General features: G+C 33.3%; 1 protein-coding gene across 8 annotated transcripts in view; it reads left to right on the top strand.

Moving 5' to 3' along the window:
* LOC138331882 (dynein light chain Tctex-type 5-B-like) overlaps positions 1–19,375 on the top strand; it is a 28,981-nt gene extending 9,606 nt beyond the window's left edge. For 5 of the 8 annotated variants that reach the window (XM_069279729.1, XM_069279727.1, XM_069279723.1 and 2 more), the window contains 2 exons: positions 6,306–6,451; positions 15,543–19,375. In XM_069279729.1, coding sequence (XP_069135830.1) covers positions 6,329–6,451; positions 15,543–16,073 — 654 coding nt within the window. In that variant the 5' untranslated portion in view covers positions 6,306–6,328 and the 3' untranslated portion in view covers positions 16,074–19,375. Of the gene's footprint in view, positions 1–4,115; positions 4,297–6,305; positions 6,452–10,899; positions 11,117–15,542 lie in introns of those variants that run through there. The other 3 variants (XM_069279726.1, XM_069279725.1, XM_069279730.1) reach the window with 2 other exon arrangements.
* The last annotated feature ends 1,002 nt before the right edge of the window (positions 19,376–20,377 follow it).

The raw sequence follows: 20,377 nt of genomic DNA, 5'->3' as shown, positions 1-20,377 counted from the left end.
TCACAAACACACAAAAAATCAAAATGGAAAATAAAAAATATGAAATAATTACTAAAAAACTATAAAAGATTATTAACATATTTGTTGATAAAATCAAGCCAGAGCAACCCAGTATACTCAAATCACGTAAAATCTCGTTGAAATGGAATAAGACGTACCATCTTAGGATAGTATCTAATTTATGCATACTAATCTGTGAATAATGTGTTAATAACGAAACGTGAAAGACTAATTAAAGAAGCTTCTTCCGTTAGCGTTTGCTCCTTTGTTCGGATACATTATAAATATAAAGTATATACTAGAATGTTTATCTTCGATATGCTACTATGTCTATCATTTGTGTTATCATTACCGAATGCTTTAGGAAATGGTTGTAGTGTATTTAACCTTTGTTAAAATTAAGGATACTTCGTGATTTGAGTTGAAATAAAATTTGTGTGGGCATATCGAAGGTCATCCTCGATACTCCAGGGCTTCCGATCACTTACGATCTCTACACCCCTGGACTATCTCATAGTGAAATTGAAGGCAGCTCAGCGGAAAACATTTGACCAATCACAGGCTAGCAAAGATTTCCTTTGAAGACTACAGAGAGAGCGACGCCTAACATCAAAGCCACAGAGTCAACCACAGTGTACCGTTATACGGCTCTTTTGATGTACATCAAATGACTAAATTACCTGTTCTATTCTGTTGCCTCCAGTTTTACTATGAGATAGTCCAGGGGTGTAGAGATCGAAAGTGATCGGAACCCCTGGAGTATCGAGGATGATCGAAGGTATTATAACCGTTTGGTGAATTAAATATATTATGATATCCCATTTAATTTCATTATGAAACGCGAAATCCTTTTCAAACGAAGAAAATAAAGGTTTTATTCATTTATATGTATGATCATATTTCACAAAAACAAGAATGATAAAATATTCACAGAGTCATATCTAGCACTTAATCAACATTAATGAAATAAATACCATTAATTTTCCATTTATATTCAGTTTATAAATCAGTTTTTAGGGTTATTAGGCTATTAAATGCCGTTCATCAAATTCCTTTTAGAAAGCACTTTTTTCCCACTTCAAACTGCCAAACTATAGCTCATCAGTATGATATTAAATGAAACCCATGTACTAGTAAATGTCTTTATAGATAACCGATATAGGCGATGTTTTGATTGGTTATTCAATAAAATTTTGAAATTTGAAATGCGTATAACTGTAAATCTAAAAGGTGATTTCATCAATGAGTCATTTGAAATGATTTAAGTCGTACGAGCTTCCACATACCGAAGCCCATGTGGTATTCCTTCAGCTGAATGGTATATGAACATTTAGAAGTTTTAAAGTTATACCCAATTTTTCTTTACCGTTGTCTTGTCATTCATTCAATTCATTTTATTCCGTGGACCTTACGGTCCATAAATACAAATTACATCATGTAATATATACAATTGATATAACAAAAGAGATGTAGAGTGATTTATATATTAAAGATATTAAATTTCCAGCCAAATGTCTCAACTTTTTTAACTTTTCTGACCTTTTCTTAAAAGCAAAATGAATAAATTACCAGTATTTTGTAATTCTTTAATGTTGTTAACGCTTAATAATTTAACTAATTTAAAAACACTTGTCTTCTGTAATAATATTTCTTAATATACTTTTGGCGTAAATCAACATAAAATGGACTTTGTAATAGAAAGTGATATTCATCTTCAAGTTCATTCAAATCACAACATGTACATAATCTATTCTCTCGTGGGATATTTTGTTTTCTACCCTTTTCAATATTCAGATAGTGTGCCGAAATTCTTATTTTGGTTAAACATTTTTATATACAGTGCCAATAGGCTTTGTTAAATAAAATTTGTAAACAAAAATTATCATTTAAATGTTTATACAGTATACACTGTACCTCGTGTTGTATTACTTACATTCTTGATAACCTCTTGTCTATATACCTCATTAATTCTATTCTCAATAATATTAAATGTATAACAGTCAACGTATCTATCATTACAGAGGTATGCTAATCCAATTTTTGCTAGTTCATTTTTAATGTTGATTGACCACTCATCATTAGTTTCAATTCTAGTATCTAAACATTCTCGGCATGTCATTATGGAGACCTTCAGGCAGACTTAATGACGCTTAGTATAATAATCTGGTTATGGTATACGACAATACGACAGTAAGGCAATAATTAAATTTATTTTATGTTGACAAGATGGTGTATCCAGTCAAATAGATCAATTATGAATATATGTGAAATCAATCCGCTTATCTATCGTGAATTTACATATGTTATCGGCAATCATATATATATTTCAGCACCTTTCACACCAAGAGTTTTAAGATTTAACAAATTTGCTAATTATATTGTCTATATGTCGTCATTTTAGTCTACGAACTTATCACTGCGGTATCCTGTATGAAAATACAGGACCCAGTTTCATGAAATTACTTAACTTCAAGGAATTTCTTCACTTAAATTTCTCCATAGAATAACATTACAAAATAAAGTCTGAAGTTAAGGAGCCTTCCTAAAAATCCGTAATGCTTTCCTATGGATAATTTTAAGTTAAGGTATTCCTTATTTTATGGAGTGTTTGTGAACTGGACCCAGATGTACTTTATGAAATCATTCGAATTTCAAACCATCTTAAAGCTTGTTAATCAACCAAACAGATTGCTTGAATATAAACAAGGTATTCCACTAAAAATAATTTCAATTTCGACGCCTGAGTTCAATCGAACACGTAAACAAGTATTCTTGTTTTCTTTTATATAGAAGTGAAAAATCTGGTTTAAAAGTTTTTGTGACGGAGTGTTTGGGTTTTAGCAGTCATTGTGTTGTAAACCTATTTATATCCACGTCTATACAGTCATATTGATAACCTTGACAACATGAAAGGTGACACGAGATTGATAGTAAAAGTAAATACCATTCTCATTATAAAATTCCGACAACAATATTGAAATCGAAGAATGTAAAGACCTTTAACGAAGTTGGTTTCACTTATATATATCATTGTTGTATTAAAATAAATAGGTGTTTATATGAAGGCAGAATTGTAATATACCTATATGTTCATGGACACGATTTAAAGGTATTTAAACCAGAGTTAAACTGGATTTGACAAGTATACAGAGAAAGCATTTATCAGGGACGCTTAAATTAACTTTAAAGAGTGACGACAGTTTGTACTCGATATTCCGAATATTTTATCACATTTATTTTATACGAAATGGAATTTGGCTCTTAAACATACATGGCTCTTTTCAACAACAATTACTTTAAGGGTAGTTGTTTGTGATGTTCCAATAACGTATACATAAAGAAAAGAAAAAGAAAAATCAGTTCGAATAAGATTTTCTATTCTTCGATCTTTACATTCGATCATCATGCGGTGATTTACAGTCTCCAGGACATACGGTCAGATGTAGAAAATCTAGGTCGGTAAAATGTTTACTTATGCTTGGTCTTGACTCTATTACTTGATACTACTTTGACAGTTCGAAGTGCTGGTATGTCAATATTAGATATTTATAACCGGTCATTTATCATACAACGTAAGTGACAAATTGAACCTGAAGCGTTGTTACATGTCATATTTGTTTGCTATAACTCCTATGTTTTGTCAAATACAAATACACATTCTCCCGAGGTAGGGAATAAACGGAGAATCGTACAGGAGCGAGTTTTAGTGAAGGTCGTAGACGTAAATGTAATGTCGGAAGTTACGTCTACTTCTACATTGACGTCCACGTATACGTTTATATGGCCTTTAGTAAAACTTGCTCTAGGAATTTACACTAAGAGACATTTAGATCTAGGACAAAGATCGAATATCCATCTGTTGGTTTAAGGATGTAGAGATTTTGGAGAAAAAACTTAATAAGACGTGTTATGTTAATATTTGTTTTCTGAATTTAGATACGTTACTAAGCAATAAAACTCATCTTTGTCAAAGTATCTAGAAATATGTAAACAGCTTCCTTCAACTTTAACAAACCGTATCGTTATCGCTTATAGTTTCATCAAAACAAAACAGGATATGGCAAGCTTGTTATGTTGGTATTGTTATGAATGTTTTTTATTCTAATGGTTTGCAGATGACCTCTAAATATTGATCATCGTTTCTAAGGAAGTTGGCGAATGTTTAAAACGTCGTCGGCTTTATTTTTGGTCATTAAAAACGAGTGTTTCGAGATACCAAAATGATAGGGTGAAGTGGCCTGTCATGGATTCTTCCTGGAATTCCACTTCACATGCCATTTACACATAGTCTGTCCGGTAAGAAAGTCTTCTAAAGCTATTTTCAATGGGTAATTATATAAAACAAATGAACGTCGATCCCAGAATAAGTGTCATTTGTGTCGACAGAAAGAAAATTCTTAATTGGTTATGTGACCATGAATTATGACTGAGTATGACTGCAAAACTTAGAACTAAAAATCCGTGTTTTTATGGATGTCCTTGTAATTCATTATGAGTAACAGATGACCGACTACGTAGCACAGAGCTCCAAGGCTTCAAAACACATCGATAAGTAGTGTATTTTTTATTTGCTATGGACTGTTGCAAGTTGACAGTATTTACTTTGCACAGTATTTCGCATGTCATTTCCTAGTCCGAGATACTCTGGCCCCTTACACCAGACTTGGACATTTTGACAGCTAAATGTCTGGTGTGAGCCAGAGCGCAGCGCTATATCAAAAAGTGGAACTCGCCGACACCGTTTGGTATCGGATCAGGTCATTTCCAATTCAGCTGACCTCCGAGAAGCCCTCTAACCTTGGTCTTTTTAACAAATGAATAATTTATCTACCCAAATATAGCGATCCGTCAAGATAAGAGGCGATTTGCATACTATGAGAAAATGGCGACGACGAGGAGGAAGATTTTTAGTTGCGTAAAGGAAACTACTGTATTGACATAATATAACGTGCATGCATGATAAAACGGATTGCTATGGGTAGATAAATTATTTATTTCTTGAAAAGATAAAGTTAAGTGACGCTTCTCGGTGGTTATGTTTTTTAAGAAGTCTCAATCGGAAATGACCTGGTCCGATACCAAACGGTGTCGATGAATTACATCTTTTGATATAGCACTACGCTCTGACCCTACACCAGACATCTATCTGTCATAATGTCCGAGTCTGGTGGCAGGGCTAGTCATCTCTATAGTGTTTAAACGTAATAGCGGTATTAATGTTCAATCACTAGGCGTTTGAATCTATATAAATATTTTGTCCACTTATAACCAACCATTTGGAATGCTTTCAAGGCACACGCAGATACGAATCCAATGACTGCAACAGTTTATGGTTGCATTCTGAAATCGACGTATCTATAACGCTTATGATATTTTATACATTACCAAACTTTACCGGTTTCGAAAGAAAGTACTCTCGTCCCATAACTTCAATATTAAGTTTCATTTTTGAATTTCATTGCTTTAACTAACCTTTTTCCATACCTTTTCACAAAAAGTAAACTTCTGCCTGATTTCAATACTAAGTTTCATAACTGTATTCCTGTGTTGCTTACTGTTTTATGCCGTGTCCCATAAACGAAACTCGTCCCTTATTTTCCATGTTAAGTTTAGCTTTTGGTAACCTTTTCCCATACCGATCTCAAAAAGTTAACTCGTCCCTTATTTTCCATGTTAAGTTTAGCTTTTGGTAACCTTTTCCCATACCGATCTCAAAAAGTTAACTCGTCCCTTATTTTCCATGTTAAGTTTAGCTTTTGGTAACCTTTTCCCATACCGATCTCAAAAAAAGTTAACTCGTCCCTTATTTTCCATGTTAAGTTTAGCTTTTGGTAACCTTTTCCCATACCGATCTCAAAAAAAGTTAACTCGTCCCTTATTTTCCATGTTAAGTTTAGCTTTTGGTAACCTTTTCCCATACCGATCTCAAAAAAAGTTAACTCGTCCCTTATTTTCCATGTTAAGTTTAGCTTTTGGTAACCTTTTCCCATACCGATCTCAAAAAGTTAACTCGTCCCTTATTTTCCATGTTAAGTTTAGCTTTTGGTAACCTTTTCCCATACCGATCTCAAAAAGTTAACTCGTCCCTTATTTTTTTATATTAAGTTTTATAATTCTATTTCATTCTTTGGATGAAACCATATCGTTTCCTTTCCAACTTGTTCTATAATTTCAATATAAAATTCCATTGTTGTATTTTATTGCTTTTAGTAACTTTTGATGGACTCATATTGATTGATCACTTCCCACACAACTTGTTCCATACTTTCCATATTGATTTTCATCATTGTGTTTCATTGTTTAAGGTAACTTGTGAATCCACATCAGCATGGCGGCAGCAGAGAAACAACTGACCATGCAGGCACTGATGGACCATGACCGAGTCCAGCCAAAGTTTAAGGCTCCCAAAGGACCACCGACTCTGACGTCATCAATCAAGGATAGAAAAGAGGTAACACTTCCTTATTAGTTTAATCTCCTACAGCTCTCATTAATAACTGTACTGAACAATCTACATTAAAACACGTTCATGACCAATATATGTATTAAGTAATCATGGTTATAACGTCGTAATTAGCATCTCTCCATCACGGTTCCCATAATATGTGTATTTTATGTGTATGACGAAATACACTTATTATTGTAAGTGATATCATCTTTTCCTGTACATCCTCTGGAGACATATTCCTCTTATGTTTTTGTAACACAATAAAACTTCGTTAAGTCGATGGAAAATCCTCTAGTTATCCGAGTATTTAATTGAAATATATAACACAGGTTAGATGACTTGCAAAATCTCGCCTAAAAATTGTTTGAAATTGACCTGAACCTACCTGAAGACATTTTGCCAGTGTAGATATGGCAAATAGTTGGGTCCTGATCACCAAATCGCTTCGATTTAAACAGGAGTTTAGAGGTTTGTGAGTTCGAGTTAACAAGGTTTACATTTGTCGTCCCTGCACCTAACAGAGTTGTCTGCCCTTGAATTTGTAGGTAGGTAGGTTTCAATTGTGACATCGTCGTTATTTTTTGAGTTACACTCACAAATGCATGACGTTACAATCCATACAAAAAACAAGGGTAGATATGCAATATTCAATATGCAAAAAAATAAATATGTATGATAAATAGATCGACAAAATATGTCAATTTACTGTATTGTTTTACTCACATCAGTCTAGTCCATGCTGTTCTATCGCCCTCCTACTTTAAAATATTGAAGTGGGGTCATTTTCCTATTTACAAACCTTATCAACATGTCCGTATTATATAATTATAATGCAGATGTTATCAATCAGTTTAGAGTGAATGACTTCCAGACCACAATTATCACGGGGACTAGTGTGTTTATATCACTAAACATGTCGGATATCACGTGTGATCAGTGTAGGTAGAAAATGTGGGTTGGCTAATGTGGTCTGTTTAACATTCAGCTGCTCACTAGTCGGCATGTGGGTTTTACTATCGATAGAGAGAGATTATTTTCTTCTTTTTTTTATCTTTGGTGATAAACACTATTTGAAAAAGGGAAAAACACCACAAAAAAATTTATCAGAAATACAGAAACAGAAATACAAATATTGTACATACATAGGTAAGACATCCATAGATGTTGCCAGTGAAATTTCTATTTATTTCATGTAAACCTCGCCAACAGTCCGAATTGTATCTGTGGTCATAAGTGTGCCTATCATTTTTTCTTCCAATGTAATAAGTTTGAGAATGGCAGAATTATTTTTTTAGATTATTTAAGAAACCTGGATGTTGATGAAGATTTGAATGTTTTACGATGTGGCAGCGAGCTATATGCTGATCATATAAACCAAAGTATTTTTAGACACGTGCATCAATTTATAAAGGCCAGCAAAATATTTTGATTTTATAAAAAAAATTGTAAATTTTGTATCTTATGTTATTTTAATGTCTAGGTATCTACATTGAAGGTTTTATAAGTTGTAATACCTTTTGCCTGATCCTTTTGTCGTGACAATAAAATATGTTTAAATGAACAAAATATCTAATACAATGCACGGAAGACACCTTTGATCACTATAACTATATTGGATATATGTGGAAAACCGTCAATATAGGTAATTTGAATATTTGAGTTAATTTTTTAACTTTGAGTTACTACTTCCTTTGGTCGTTATATTCTTCCTCTAATTAATCAAACAAACAAACAAACAAACAAATCTTCCTCTTGCGATGATATATATTTTTTCAGCTATTCGCAATATAAATACACATACAACTATGTATACATAGTCACTTTCCATCACACACCCATTTACGCATGTGTGTATCATTCTAATTATTATCAACGCTATCATTGTCACATCTACATCCTTTACAATTATAGTACTTAGTTTTTATCATGCAAGTAAAAATCACAGTGTTAACATCCGTGCACATTCATTTAAGGATTGATGTCACCATTATTAATTTCATCGAGGTATGAAAGAAATTTTGTTTTCTTTTGTGTGCTATTTACTTTCGGGAATTTCGCGACCAGAGTAAATTCGTGTAAGTTTATCTCCATGTATTGATATCTACACCATATCTAAAAGACTTTTCATTCAAGTTTTTGCATTCACGACTGTTAAAGATGGGCCATCGTCGACATAGCATAAAAGATACCCATTATTTAAGCATAAATTGGTGTTTAAATTTATATTATATGTCTAATTAACACAAAAATAATATATAAACAAAAATATTTTGGTTTTGGTACATGCGCAATCAGTACCTCATTCCCTTTAGGATATCTGGGGCCACAGATTATTTTCGGAAAACCATTAATTTTTGATACTTTTATCTTGAAGTAAAATTAGAATCTCAAACTTTTCAATGGTAATAATTGTGTAAAGTAAGAAACTTTTGTAACTGAATACAAATACTAAATCGTTAGCTCCTGGTTTTGATGTAGAAATATAGAAAAATACCATTTGTCGGCGTTGGAGCATCTTTTATCTATACATACCTGATTTTAAATGGAAATCGCGAAATTAAGTTGCCGCGGAAGAGAGTTGATTTACAGTATACTCTGATGATCATTTCCGTGTTCTCATCCACGTGAACATACAACACGTTTAATGTTCCCTGTACTGATAGACATCACTGTTCCCGTTAGGCGTTCATCACAGGAATCTTGTTTTGGGTGTGGAATGCGTATACAGGATAAATAATTAGCACTAGATTACAAACCAAACATATAATATAAACATAACTAACAAGTGTTAAATAAATGGTGAGTCGTGAGAGAGACAAACCTGTCCACACCACTGGTCCTTCGTGGGGTACGTAGGTTTAAGTTTATTTGAAAATAATCTAAAATCGATAGCATCCCTCTAAATAGGACAATCTAGGGGATATTTTAGTGACCTCTGGTGTGTAAAGGTTCATTCAACCTTTCATAACACAGGTCACCATCGTCTGAAAATTTTGATAAAAACGTATGTTTGCCAAGTATTTCGCGCAGTAATGCAAGTATTTAATGTGAAGGATTCCAGATGAATACATACAGTTAGTTCAAAGGAGCATGTAGCGAGATATGGGGTTATTTTGGCCTATTATAGAAAATTATGTTAAGTGATCGATCGTTTGATATTCGTCTGTAGATACGACTGTAGATATGACTGATTATAACACAAATGGCGAGAAATGATCAAGGGATTATTACTACCTATTCAAATCGTATTTATAGCTTAACGTCTCGTAATTAAAATGGTTTTTTTCTGATTTTTTTCGTTGTATCATTTTCGAAATAATTCAATAAATACATCTAATCGCCTTTACCGTCACCTTCAATGGTGATAATTTTGGTTCAAATTTCACGACATTTATGGCTTTGCTGATATGAATAGTAAAGATAATTAAGTGTTGAGCAAGTGAGCTTTGAACTAGATAACAACACTTATCCTTAGTAAGTTATTTTACTGAAGATATAACAATGGTTACAAGAGTTTTAGAGAGCATGCATCACTCTGGTTTATTTATACGTAATTTTAAAAATAAATTGTAGAAATCTTAAAATTGAAATATATCCCACTACATAGCGTAGGAATGATACTAGTCTGACTTGATTGATTATTCATGTTTAGAGACAAATTCGTTGAACATAGCCAAACTGCCATTTCATAGGGATGGTACCAGTCACAGGTCGTTAAATTTCGACCAATAGTTATCAATAAAAAGTTGATTGTTGACGGACGTACGACGGACGCCGCGATATCGCATAAACTCTCCTTTGGACCAGGTAAGCTATCAAATAGTCATCCGCTATCCTTGTCAATCAAAGAAATACAACACAAACAAAAAAATAAAAAATACAGTTACTCTTATACAATACAATTTCAGTTTAATGTAAACGGTCGGAGTGTGTTGCTTGGTGTCTTCGGTGGCATGCTTCAGTGATATAGCGCTATTAAGAGGACAACAGTTCCACTATACAAGAAGACACAACATAAATATACCGCAGTCTCCCAAAACATACACCTCGCACAACATACACACAGCACACCACATACATGGGAGGCCGTCCTTACATGATCATAGCCGTTAATAGGACCTTAATTAATCAAACAAACAAACAAACAATTTTAGTACTGGGACTAAACGTAGTGATCGTTCTGATCAGAACGCATTTAGTCACACATCATTGACCATGTAAAACATTATATATCCTTATAGAAATGTTCTCCATCAAAGTCGTAAACTGTAAATAAGTGAAGCATGCCTAATGTTAAATATAGTAAACAATGGGAGCACACTTGATACGTCTTTCGTCGTTTGATATGTCGTCAGTTCTGCAAATGTATTGTTAAAGCAGATGTAGAATTTTAAATACCTAATAATGTACCTATCACCGAGGTATGTTGGCAGTTTTAGCTTCATATATGTACCGGCACGGAGAGAAGCATGATATATTGTTATATTTCTAGTACGTATTTATATGGTTTATGATAAATACATAACCTTGCGTTGAGCTGTATTTTGTATCACCGGAACTTGGTCAACGAATACTAGAAAGATGGCAATATTACTTGATTTCCATCACAGAATTTTAGATACGAAGACTGATTGTATTGACAGTGAGATCGACAATGCCAATAATACGGTAGGTAATATTAACTTCAACAAGTTTTATTAATATATGTTTTCAATAAAATCATTAAAGGGATAAAATGTGAACCTGTCTTCGCTGAAGTTAGCCATGAAACTTGAATGAGGGAATGATTTGACCATGTATAACGGTATAATAGAGGAAGTATATACAGAGAACAACCAACTAAATAATTTTACATAGACCACAGTGTTAAAGTTTGTTAAAGTTTTGTAATGTATCATTAAAACAAAGGAATATTAGTTAGCAATTGTATTCTATAAACAGAGTCTAGGTTCTAATATAACACTAGATAGAAAAAACAGTTTGGGTCCTTCAGCTCAAACTCCAACCAGGGTAGCTATATTGAAATCAGGCGCATTTTCCACTAAAAAATCCTGAAATTCTAATGTTTTTACCTATTCATTATAAAAATTGATATTTTGAACCTCAATCTCAATCTGAATTTCCAAATTTATATTATGGTTATCTAGGAATAATTTCCTGTCAGAAAATAATTTTACTTTTGAAATTCATTATTAGCCAGCCAATCAGCGGCCAGGTTAAATTTCTGTCCTTGGCGCAATCTTGTTTACACAGGGGCCATTTCGAAGGTCATTTTTTCATTTAGTTGGTTTTTCCCTACAGTATCACTTCAAACATATACGAGAAGCTATCAAACTTTAGTAGGAATAATGATTTCACACCAAAGTTTAGTCATTATTAGAATATTTATTATTTTGTAATTACTAAACCGTCCGGGTACCGCACGTAACTTTGTATTTTTATTATATGCTTCGATATTTTCAACGACATTGAATAGGTAAACGTGTGTTTGTGAGCACGAGGCGTCGGTTAATTGATGATTGTTTATTCATGATGATGCGGTAACACCTTGTCAGTATTCAGATACATAACAACGGACGTCTTTATATACTTAAGTCCAATATAGATTCGTGGAGGAATGCGTTTATTTTAAGTGTTTAAATCACACAAAAACATTATGAACTTTATCGCACGTGGTGCTATGTCTTGTGAAAGCTTTCTATTGCTTCACGGCTAGATACACCCACATGTGACAGGGAAACACTCTTGGTGGATTTGTGGTTACTAAGAATTATATCAGAGTAAATAAGATGGGTAAGACTGATAGGTAGCATGTCATGTTTTGACAATAATATTAGGTACTTCTATGATTATTTTTCTTTTGTTTGATGACGATTTCCTTGGGCATGCTATGTCGATGCTAATGGCGAGATACTGCATGAGTAAGGAAATTGCGGCAACTGTTGCGATTTTACCATAAAATAACTAATTTTACCGTATTACGTGATAATGTAATAATACTAAAAAGAACTTAAGAATGTATCTAAATTTAGTCGTCTCTTTTGATCATGCATGTGGGCACCTGTACAGCATTATTAAAATGTCCTTCAGAAAAGGCGTTAGAAATAGACTTGCTGCCTCCATTATATTATCATGAAAACCGACCGATTTTGGGATTTGATCTTTTCTTCTCTCTTTTCCTGCATGTTCTGACTTCCTTCTTCCTAACGTCACCATTGACGTCACCTCACTTTGGACATCAAGTAGTACCACGGCCACACGAAATATAGACATTCACGTGCGAGACATTTCATACAGAATCGGCCGTCCTTAAATGAAGTTAGCTGTTCTAAAAATGACATTAAGCTCCATCAACCAACCAACATGCCTATATCTACAACCTAGATAATTCCATTCCTGGTTTTACTCTAAAGTCCTTAAAAATGACCCTTCCAAAGACTACATCATACATTACTGTAAACTTGCCTATAATCACGAGGATTTTAATTTCGCTAAATTCGCGGAATGATCCAAATTCGCGAAATTTAAAAACTCGCAAAATTAATCAAAATTATGTAGTATAGCCTGTTGTAAGAGTGATGCTTTTTATAGGCTATGAAGAAAAATATTCGCGAAAATAATCCCCAAACAGCAAATCACGAAATTTTACACCCGCGAAACTTAACTGTACAGTATGATATGTCGAGAAAGGAAGTCGTCAATTAGGTTATTACGATTGGGCGTTCAATAATCGTTAATAACGGTGTCGTAGCATTACGTGTGGTCAGTTCAATGTTCTGTGCGAAAATCTGTATCAAAAACAGGTAAATTACTAGAATTTTTAAAGGGACAATTTAATGAGTCTGTTATATAACCACAAAACGAAATATGACATAAATGTATTGTTCTATATTTCTTATGAAACAGATAACAAGAAATATTGACAAACTTCACGACCTTGTTAAGTATTTTGATTGATATTGTTGAAATTCCAAATCGTTGATCAATACGATTAAGCAGGTACATCATGTACGCTGTACAAATGTACACATAACCGAGCAAAATTTCCGAACAGTAAACAAATGCAAAACTGTATATAACCACTGACGAGTTGATGAATGATAAAACACACTACTGTAACGAGTTGATGAATGATAAAACACACTACTGTAACAGCGATTTGAGTAGTTCTAGACAAAAAAATCGTTACTACGCTGGTAAGGGCCAGGGTTCGGCATAAAAGACATCCGGCCATTATGTTTAATGGCTGACAGTAAGCAAGTTTGAACAATTCACATGCATTTCACCACAGTTGGCTCCCTGGCATTTCACAGTATAACCAACTAATCGAATTTATCTTAGAACTGGTTTGTTTCCGATATATGTGCAACTTCTTTTGTGTTCTCAGACTGAATTGTCCCTTTCATGAACAAAATAATAATACTGAAAAAATAACATTGTTGTTTTTGCAGTAAAATTTCTGGAAATTAGATTAGAATATAACAATAACATATTTTTGAAATTATTTTTATTCATTTAAAAAACACCCAGTCGATACAAATTAAAAAACAAAACCACCGAACACTGTAATCAGAAACAATGTGATGTGTCCGTTATGATTCATTAACATATTGTCAGTATTCACATACATCAGATTGTATGTCATCATTTGTTTAAAATCCAATGATAATATATCGCCGGGGAGTGTGTACTTCGCTAATTGTTAAATCACGAACTAACTTTGCATCGAGGCTGGTACAATGACGAACTTTACCGCACGTAGTGTTATTTCTTGCTGAGGGTTTCGATTGGTACACGGCTATATACCACCTCACTCCCTTGTGTCAGGAAAAAATCCTGGATGGCCTGTTTTGGTACATGTGTACTCTTTAATGTAACAAATGTAAAAGATTTAAAGAACTTAGCAAGATACCTCAAAGCGGCTATCGCTTTATTAATTGATTAGGTATATTCTTCCGAATGTAGTACTGTCTACCTTTAGTTTTGTATGATATGGTCATCTTGTAAATAATGTATATTTTTGCCATTTCTGACTGACTTTTTCGCTATTGCAAGGTCCCTCTATAAAGGTGTGGGAAACCAAATCAGGTACGACCGACCATCGATTATGTCTTGTCAAAAAATATTCCGTTCAAACACGGCTTTGAAACATACCTGGATGTTAGTAGGGGATGTTATTCTAGCTGTAGACGTCGAGATTTTAACTTTATCACCATTATTTAATCAGATACATGCATTTGAATCCAATGTTCACAATTTCTCGGCTAAAATCGACCGACATTTTGTAAACTACCGCCGCGCATGCGTAAGGATCGTTCAGGCTGTAAGTAAAATGTATGAAATAGCGTCTGGTTTTTTATTATTTCATTATTATGTTATCAACCATATTTTTCTCTTTGGATTTCTTCAAGCTCTGGCAGACTCAATATCAGCAAGAGGTTATTCATACAGCTTGAGGGTTTACGTCATGTAAATATCATAAAATGAAAACAGATATCGTCCTGCTTGTATGTAGATAAGTTGATATTTATCAACCTTCAAAAGTTCATTGAGTTAATAAATGACCCTATCTACCTGAAAACAGGTCAATATATGTATAATATCAAACCTATTTGCTGGCTATACTTTGCAGTTTGTCGCAGAATCGGTACAACACATGCTTCAATACTAAAATAAACAAAACGTGTTGCAATGTTTTTCCACATTGCGATTGGTGCCCTTGTTCAAGACCCAACATGATCATGTAGAAGTATTCTCAGTTCAACCTCCAATTATATATATTTGTTATGCCTTACCGGCAAAGAACGAGCAGGTGAATATCACATCTAGTGTGTACTACATATAAATAACTAAATCTATAAGTTGATTTTAAAGTCAGTCCGTCTATTCACTACTATATTTATAGTGCTATTGTGTGCTCAGTTTACCAATATGGAGGTTATGATAATTGACTAGCAGGTTGTTAATGCTAACGGATGGTGGTGAAATTGAAGACCAAGATCTTCGCTGAAGGTCACGAAAAATGGGATATGAACTCAATTTAGATATGAATTAATGTTATATAAAGTATTACATTAAACTTTGTCGATTGTAGGATGGGGAAGAGAGGAGACCTCGACTCACATCGACCAGTGAATCACAGAAGTCGGTTAACACGCCGAAGCCAACTGGAATGAACTTTTTCAAACTTGTAGCAGCTACAAGAGCATGGCAGCGATTGGCTAAGAGAAAGGCTGCACAAAACGCCGTATCAAAGCCGGCCATTCAGTATGAGAATACATATAGACTAGAGCCGGCAGATGGCGCCAAGTTCGTACCATCAAAAGTGGAGAAGGTCATAAAAGATATCTTAGAAGCCCGACTTCGTGATTTTAAATATCGTGCAATGTTTGTGAAAAATCTGACAACCGATCTGTCTAATGTTATAAACCAGAGGGTAAAAGCTCTTGGCTTTCCACGCTACAAATTCGTGTGTAATGTGCTGATTATGGAGAACAAGAACCAAGGAGTAGAAGTAGCTAGCAGGTGTGTTTGGAACCCAAGCACAGACAACTTTGCCTCCTACACGTACAGAAACGCTACGACAATAGCTACAGCTTATGTGTATGGTGTTTACTTTGAATGAAGCTAATATATGATATATTGTATTTGAATCCTGCCATCATTAACTTTTCACAATTAGCGGAAATGCTACGACTGTAGCTATACCTTATGTGAACGGAATTTACTTTGAATGAAACATAAGGTGTTATATACAGCACTGTGTTTGAATCCTGCCACTATAAACATTTTCAAATATTAGCGGAAATGCTACGACTGTAACTACAGCTTCTGTGTACGGAGTTTCTTTGAATGAAACATTATGTATGCTATATTTGATTCCTGCTTTTATAAACTTTTTCACTGTTTGCAAAATTATACATAAAGAAATGCTACATCAATAGATAATCTTATGTGTACAGAGTTGCACTATTATACATACAGAAAAGCTACAAAAATAGATAATCTTATGTGTACAGAGTTGCACTATTATACATACAGAAATGCTTCAACAATAGATAATCTTATGTGTACAGAGTTTACTTTGAATGAAACCTAATGCCATCATAAACATTATTTATAATAAGCACGATTAGTATATATAAGTCTTTGCTGTATCAAGCAAAACTTTGCTTTGAACATTTCCATTGACCCAGAATAATATATACATCACAATTGTGTAGTGACAGCCATTTAGCAAAATAGAAGACAAATATCAACATCAATTGTTCTTCTTTTTTTAATATTTCATGGAATAGAAGTAACGCGTTTTTATACCTAAGGACGGTTTTTGCTGTTCTACTTTAGCTGTATTTGAAACAGTTCCGCGGTTTCTTAATGCCCACGAAAATTAAACGCAAGCGAATATAAGTAGGCTAACAGTATTGGGCATTTTAATCTGCTGAAACAAGAAATAGATTTCATTACATAATCCGCCTGATTTGCAGTGATTTCGCCCGTGTAATATTTTTGCATGAATTTATAGTGTAATATGATCTGCAAATTTGTACTCATTTCATATAAGATTTTATGCAACTTGTCTCGGAAGTTTTAATTTTTGTTCGGCAAGGACATAAGGATGAAACAAAAACTTTTTGGTTGATGTCGAGTACAAGATGTGTCGACAGCGATATTGATGCCGGACAAAGCTATACTCTAACGCAGGCACTAAATGTCGAAGGGAAGAACAACAGATCTTGATGTCAGGTAAAACTATTCTCTGACGTAAGCACTAGATGTCCAAGGGAGGACAACTGATCTTGATATCGGGTAAAACTATTCTCTGACGCAAGCACTAGCTATCTGAGAGAAGAACAACAGATCTTGGTGTCAGGTAAAACTATTCTCTGACGCAAGCACTAGATGACTGAGGGAAGAACAACATACGCGTTGTATACAGTTTGTAAGACGTGTAACAGTGTACTAATCCGGAAGTTGTAATGACGTCAAGGTAGATAGTACCACGTGCGATCTTAGCGATAAGTTTCTGATTGTTAATTTTCACATCCTATCACGTGATAATTTGCATACTTTCAACCCTGAATTGGTTGTTAAGTAGTGATATAATTCCATGCCGATTCGACTTTTTATTGAATGATGATCCACCGCTGACGAATGGTATTTTTTCTCTAGCCTATCGAAACTGTAGCAGACGAAATATCTTTCCTCAGTTACAGAAGTTACTTACTTTACACCATTACTATCATTGATAAATTTTAACTCCTTATTTTACTTCAAGATAAAAATATTAAAAATTATTACTTGTGTTCCTAAAAATATCCTCGGCACTATACTCTATATGGAATTGAGTACTGATTGTGCAGATTATTGTATATGCATTTTTTAGTGTTAATTAGACGCACACATACACAATGAAACATCAGTTATTGGTAAAATGATGGGTATCGTTTATGCTCTGTCGGCGGTGGATCATCTTTAAAGATAAATGTTAATGTTGTGGAGAAGTTCCCTTTGATATAATCCTTAGCCGTCTGTGATATATTTTACTTGCTTCATTGCAGGATTTTGAAATATATCTTGATTGTAGTCTATATACGATTACAAAATAGGTTACTTTTGATATACCATGTTTTATATATGAGCATCTATAATATCGTAAAAACAAGATGGTTTCTGATACAAAGTTACGTTGTCAATATGATTGTTTTAACTTCATTTCATTTTATCACGTGGTTGCCCACTATCAAACAGATGTCAGCTCATTTCGTATTTATGGTCCTGGCATTTTTGTTATTTTAGATGCAGGACAACATCAATACTGACCATATTAGTTAATATGTTACAATTTAGAATGCAAAAATCATCCTTTAACACGATATTCCTATTGTTTGATATTATTATATTGTTTATGGATTAACTTGAATAGATTTTGTATGTTATAGAGATATAACACAAAAATCTGAGTGTATTCTAAATAAACCGCGAAGCGGTTTATGATGAGAGTACACTCAGATTTTCGTGTTATATCTCCATAACATAAAAAAATATATTCAAATTAATCCTTATAATTCAATTTACTAAAGATAATCTCTTCAATATTCAAAAATCATTTTGGGACTCTTTTGTCTATGAAATCATTACGCCGTCATCTTAGCCAATCAGAAGCAACGTTATAAACGGCGACGCCATTTTTTCCTTTATGGGCTGATAAAGTAAATTTTTAAGCCAATGAAAATGTTCGTAACAAGCAAAATTGAATTATAAAAAAATGTTATATTATTGCAACCTTAACAGCTTAGTTCATAATTATGTATTTTCCATCTTACAATCATGTAGCAATTATTTGTTTACTTTTTACATTTCTATTGTATTATAGGAAATAAATCCTGGAAATCAACATATTCATTTGCATGACCAGACATCACCAACTATATCAATGGTATTATTTTTGTGATAAAGAATTTCATTTTAAAATTATATTTATCCCAAATTGTTAACGCTAAATAACGGAAACATGATCATCCATTAACATGCCGTTTAAATTGGATTCAGATGCACATGACGTGCAAAAATGACTTTATTGTCCATATTTAATTCCTTTTGGAATCGGTAAAAAACAACATTTGATAGAAACATGCTTTTTTATGCTAAATGTTCCGAATTTATCTTTTTTTCTTTTTTAACCATTGTACCATCCACCTGGGATGGTGTTGAATATTTTATACATATATACTCCAATATTACAGAAACTTTTTTATATATGAGTCCACTTGTGTTATAGCTGGATTTATCTAGGTATAATTATCAAAGCATTGTTCATTGCATTGCATTATATTTTAATTAAATTTCTATTTATGTATAAAGTCTGACATCTACAATGTATAATTATTTGTATTTTTTAAACAAATAAAAATATCACAAATTGTTCGTTCTTAGTTACATTTGTATGTCACAATAAACTTATAAACATTTTAGGGATATGAGTATTCTTAATTCTCATTTTTCCCTGTATTATTTTTTTCTTTGAATTTTCCTGATTTCATTTATTGACGATTATGATCCATATTTATGAAAGAGTATTTTCTTTCATACCTCTAATTGCAATATACACTGTAATATACCGTCAATTTGAAATAATTCGAAGAAATCCACGACTGAAAGTCAATTTTCTATGCATGAAAAATTATGTGATATTTTCAACACAAATTCTGTTGTTTGCATCTTTTATAGTAAAACCGTCAAGTTTTGAAAAAAATTAAAAATTGTACTGAAGAAAAGACATTTTGTTGACATCGTTGACCACAAGGCTTTTTGTATGGGTAGATGCAATACAGCCTCAGGAACACGAGTGTATTGCCCTAATCAGCCAGTAACACCCGTAGGTATGAAGAAAATTGTCTACACTTTCCGCTCTTAAATTGATATAACTTTTATGTACTTTTTGATAAAACCGTGTTTTATTATCAAGCAAAACTTTTTCGTTGCCATTTTGGTAAGAATAAAGAAGGAAATGATGTCATAAAGCTAAGTGGTGCACAAAAATAATGATATTTTGAAAATGAAACATTGGAAAAATCAACAGAATTGATATTGCTGAAAAGTAACTAACTTTAATTTGTATTCGAAAGTGAGTTGTAGTTTCCTCTTTATATTGCTCATATTAAAAAGTACAATAAAAACAAAACAGCTGTCGATAGATGCATAAGGAAACTCTCTATTGAACCAATCATAAAAAAATGATTAAAACCCATTGTCCTATTTCGTTTTCATCGGATCTCGCCAGATAGTGAAAATGTTTTTTAACTGACGTTCAGGAGACGAAAAGGTCACCAACACCCAAATAAGATCTTGTCATATCCATTATGAAAGGAATTGAGAATGATAATATGAATTGTATAGATTGCCTGTTTGAGCTCCTTCCAATGTTTT

This window comes from Argopecten irradians, chromosome 9 (assembly GCF_041381155.1).
Source record: "Argopecten irradians isolate NY chromosome 9, Ai_NY, whole genome shotgun sequence".
In the NCBI taxonomy this organism is placed as follows: domain Eukaryota; kingdom Metazoa; phylum Mollusca; class Bivalvia; order Pectinida; family Pectinidae; genus Argopecten; species Argopecten irradians.
Note: the sequence above shows the minus strand (reverse complement) of the source record. Positions and strands in the feature narration are given on the sequence as shown.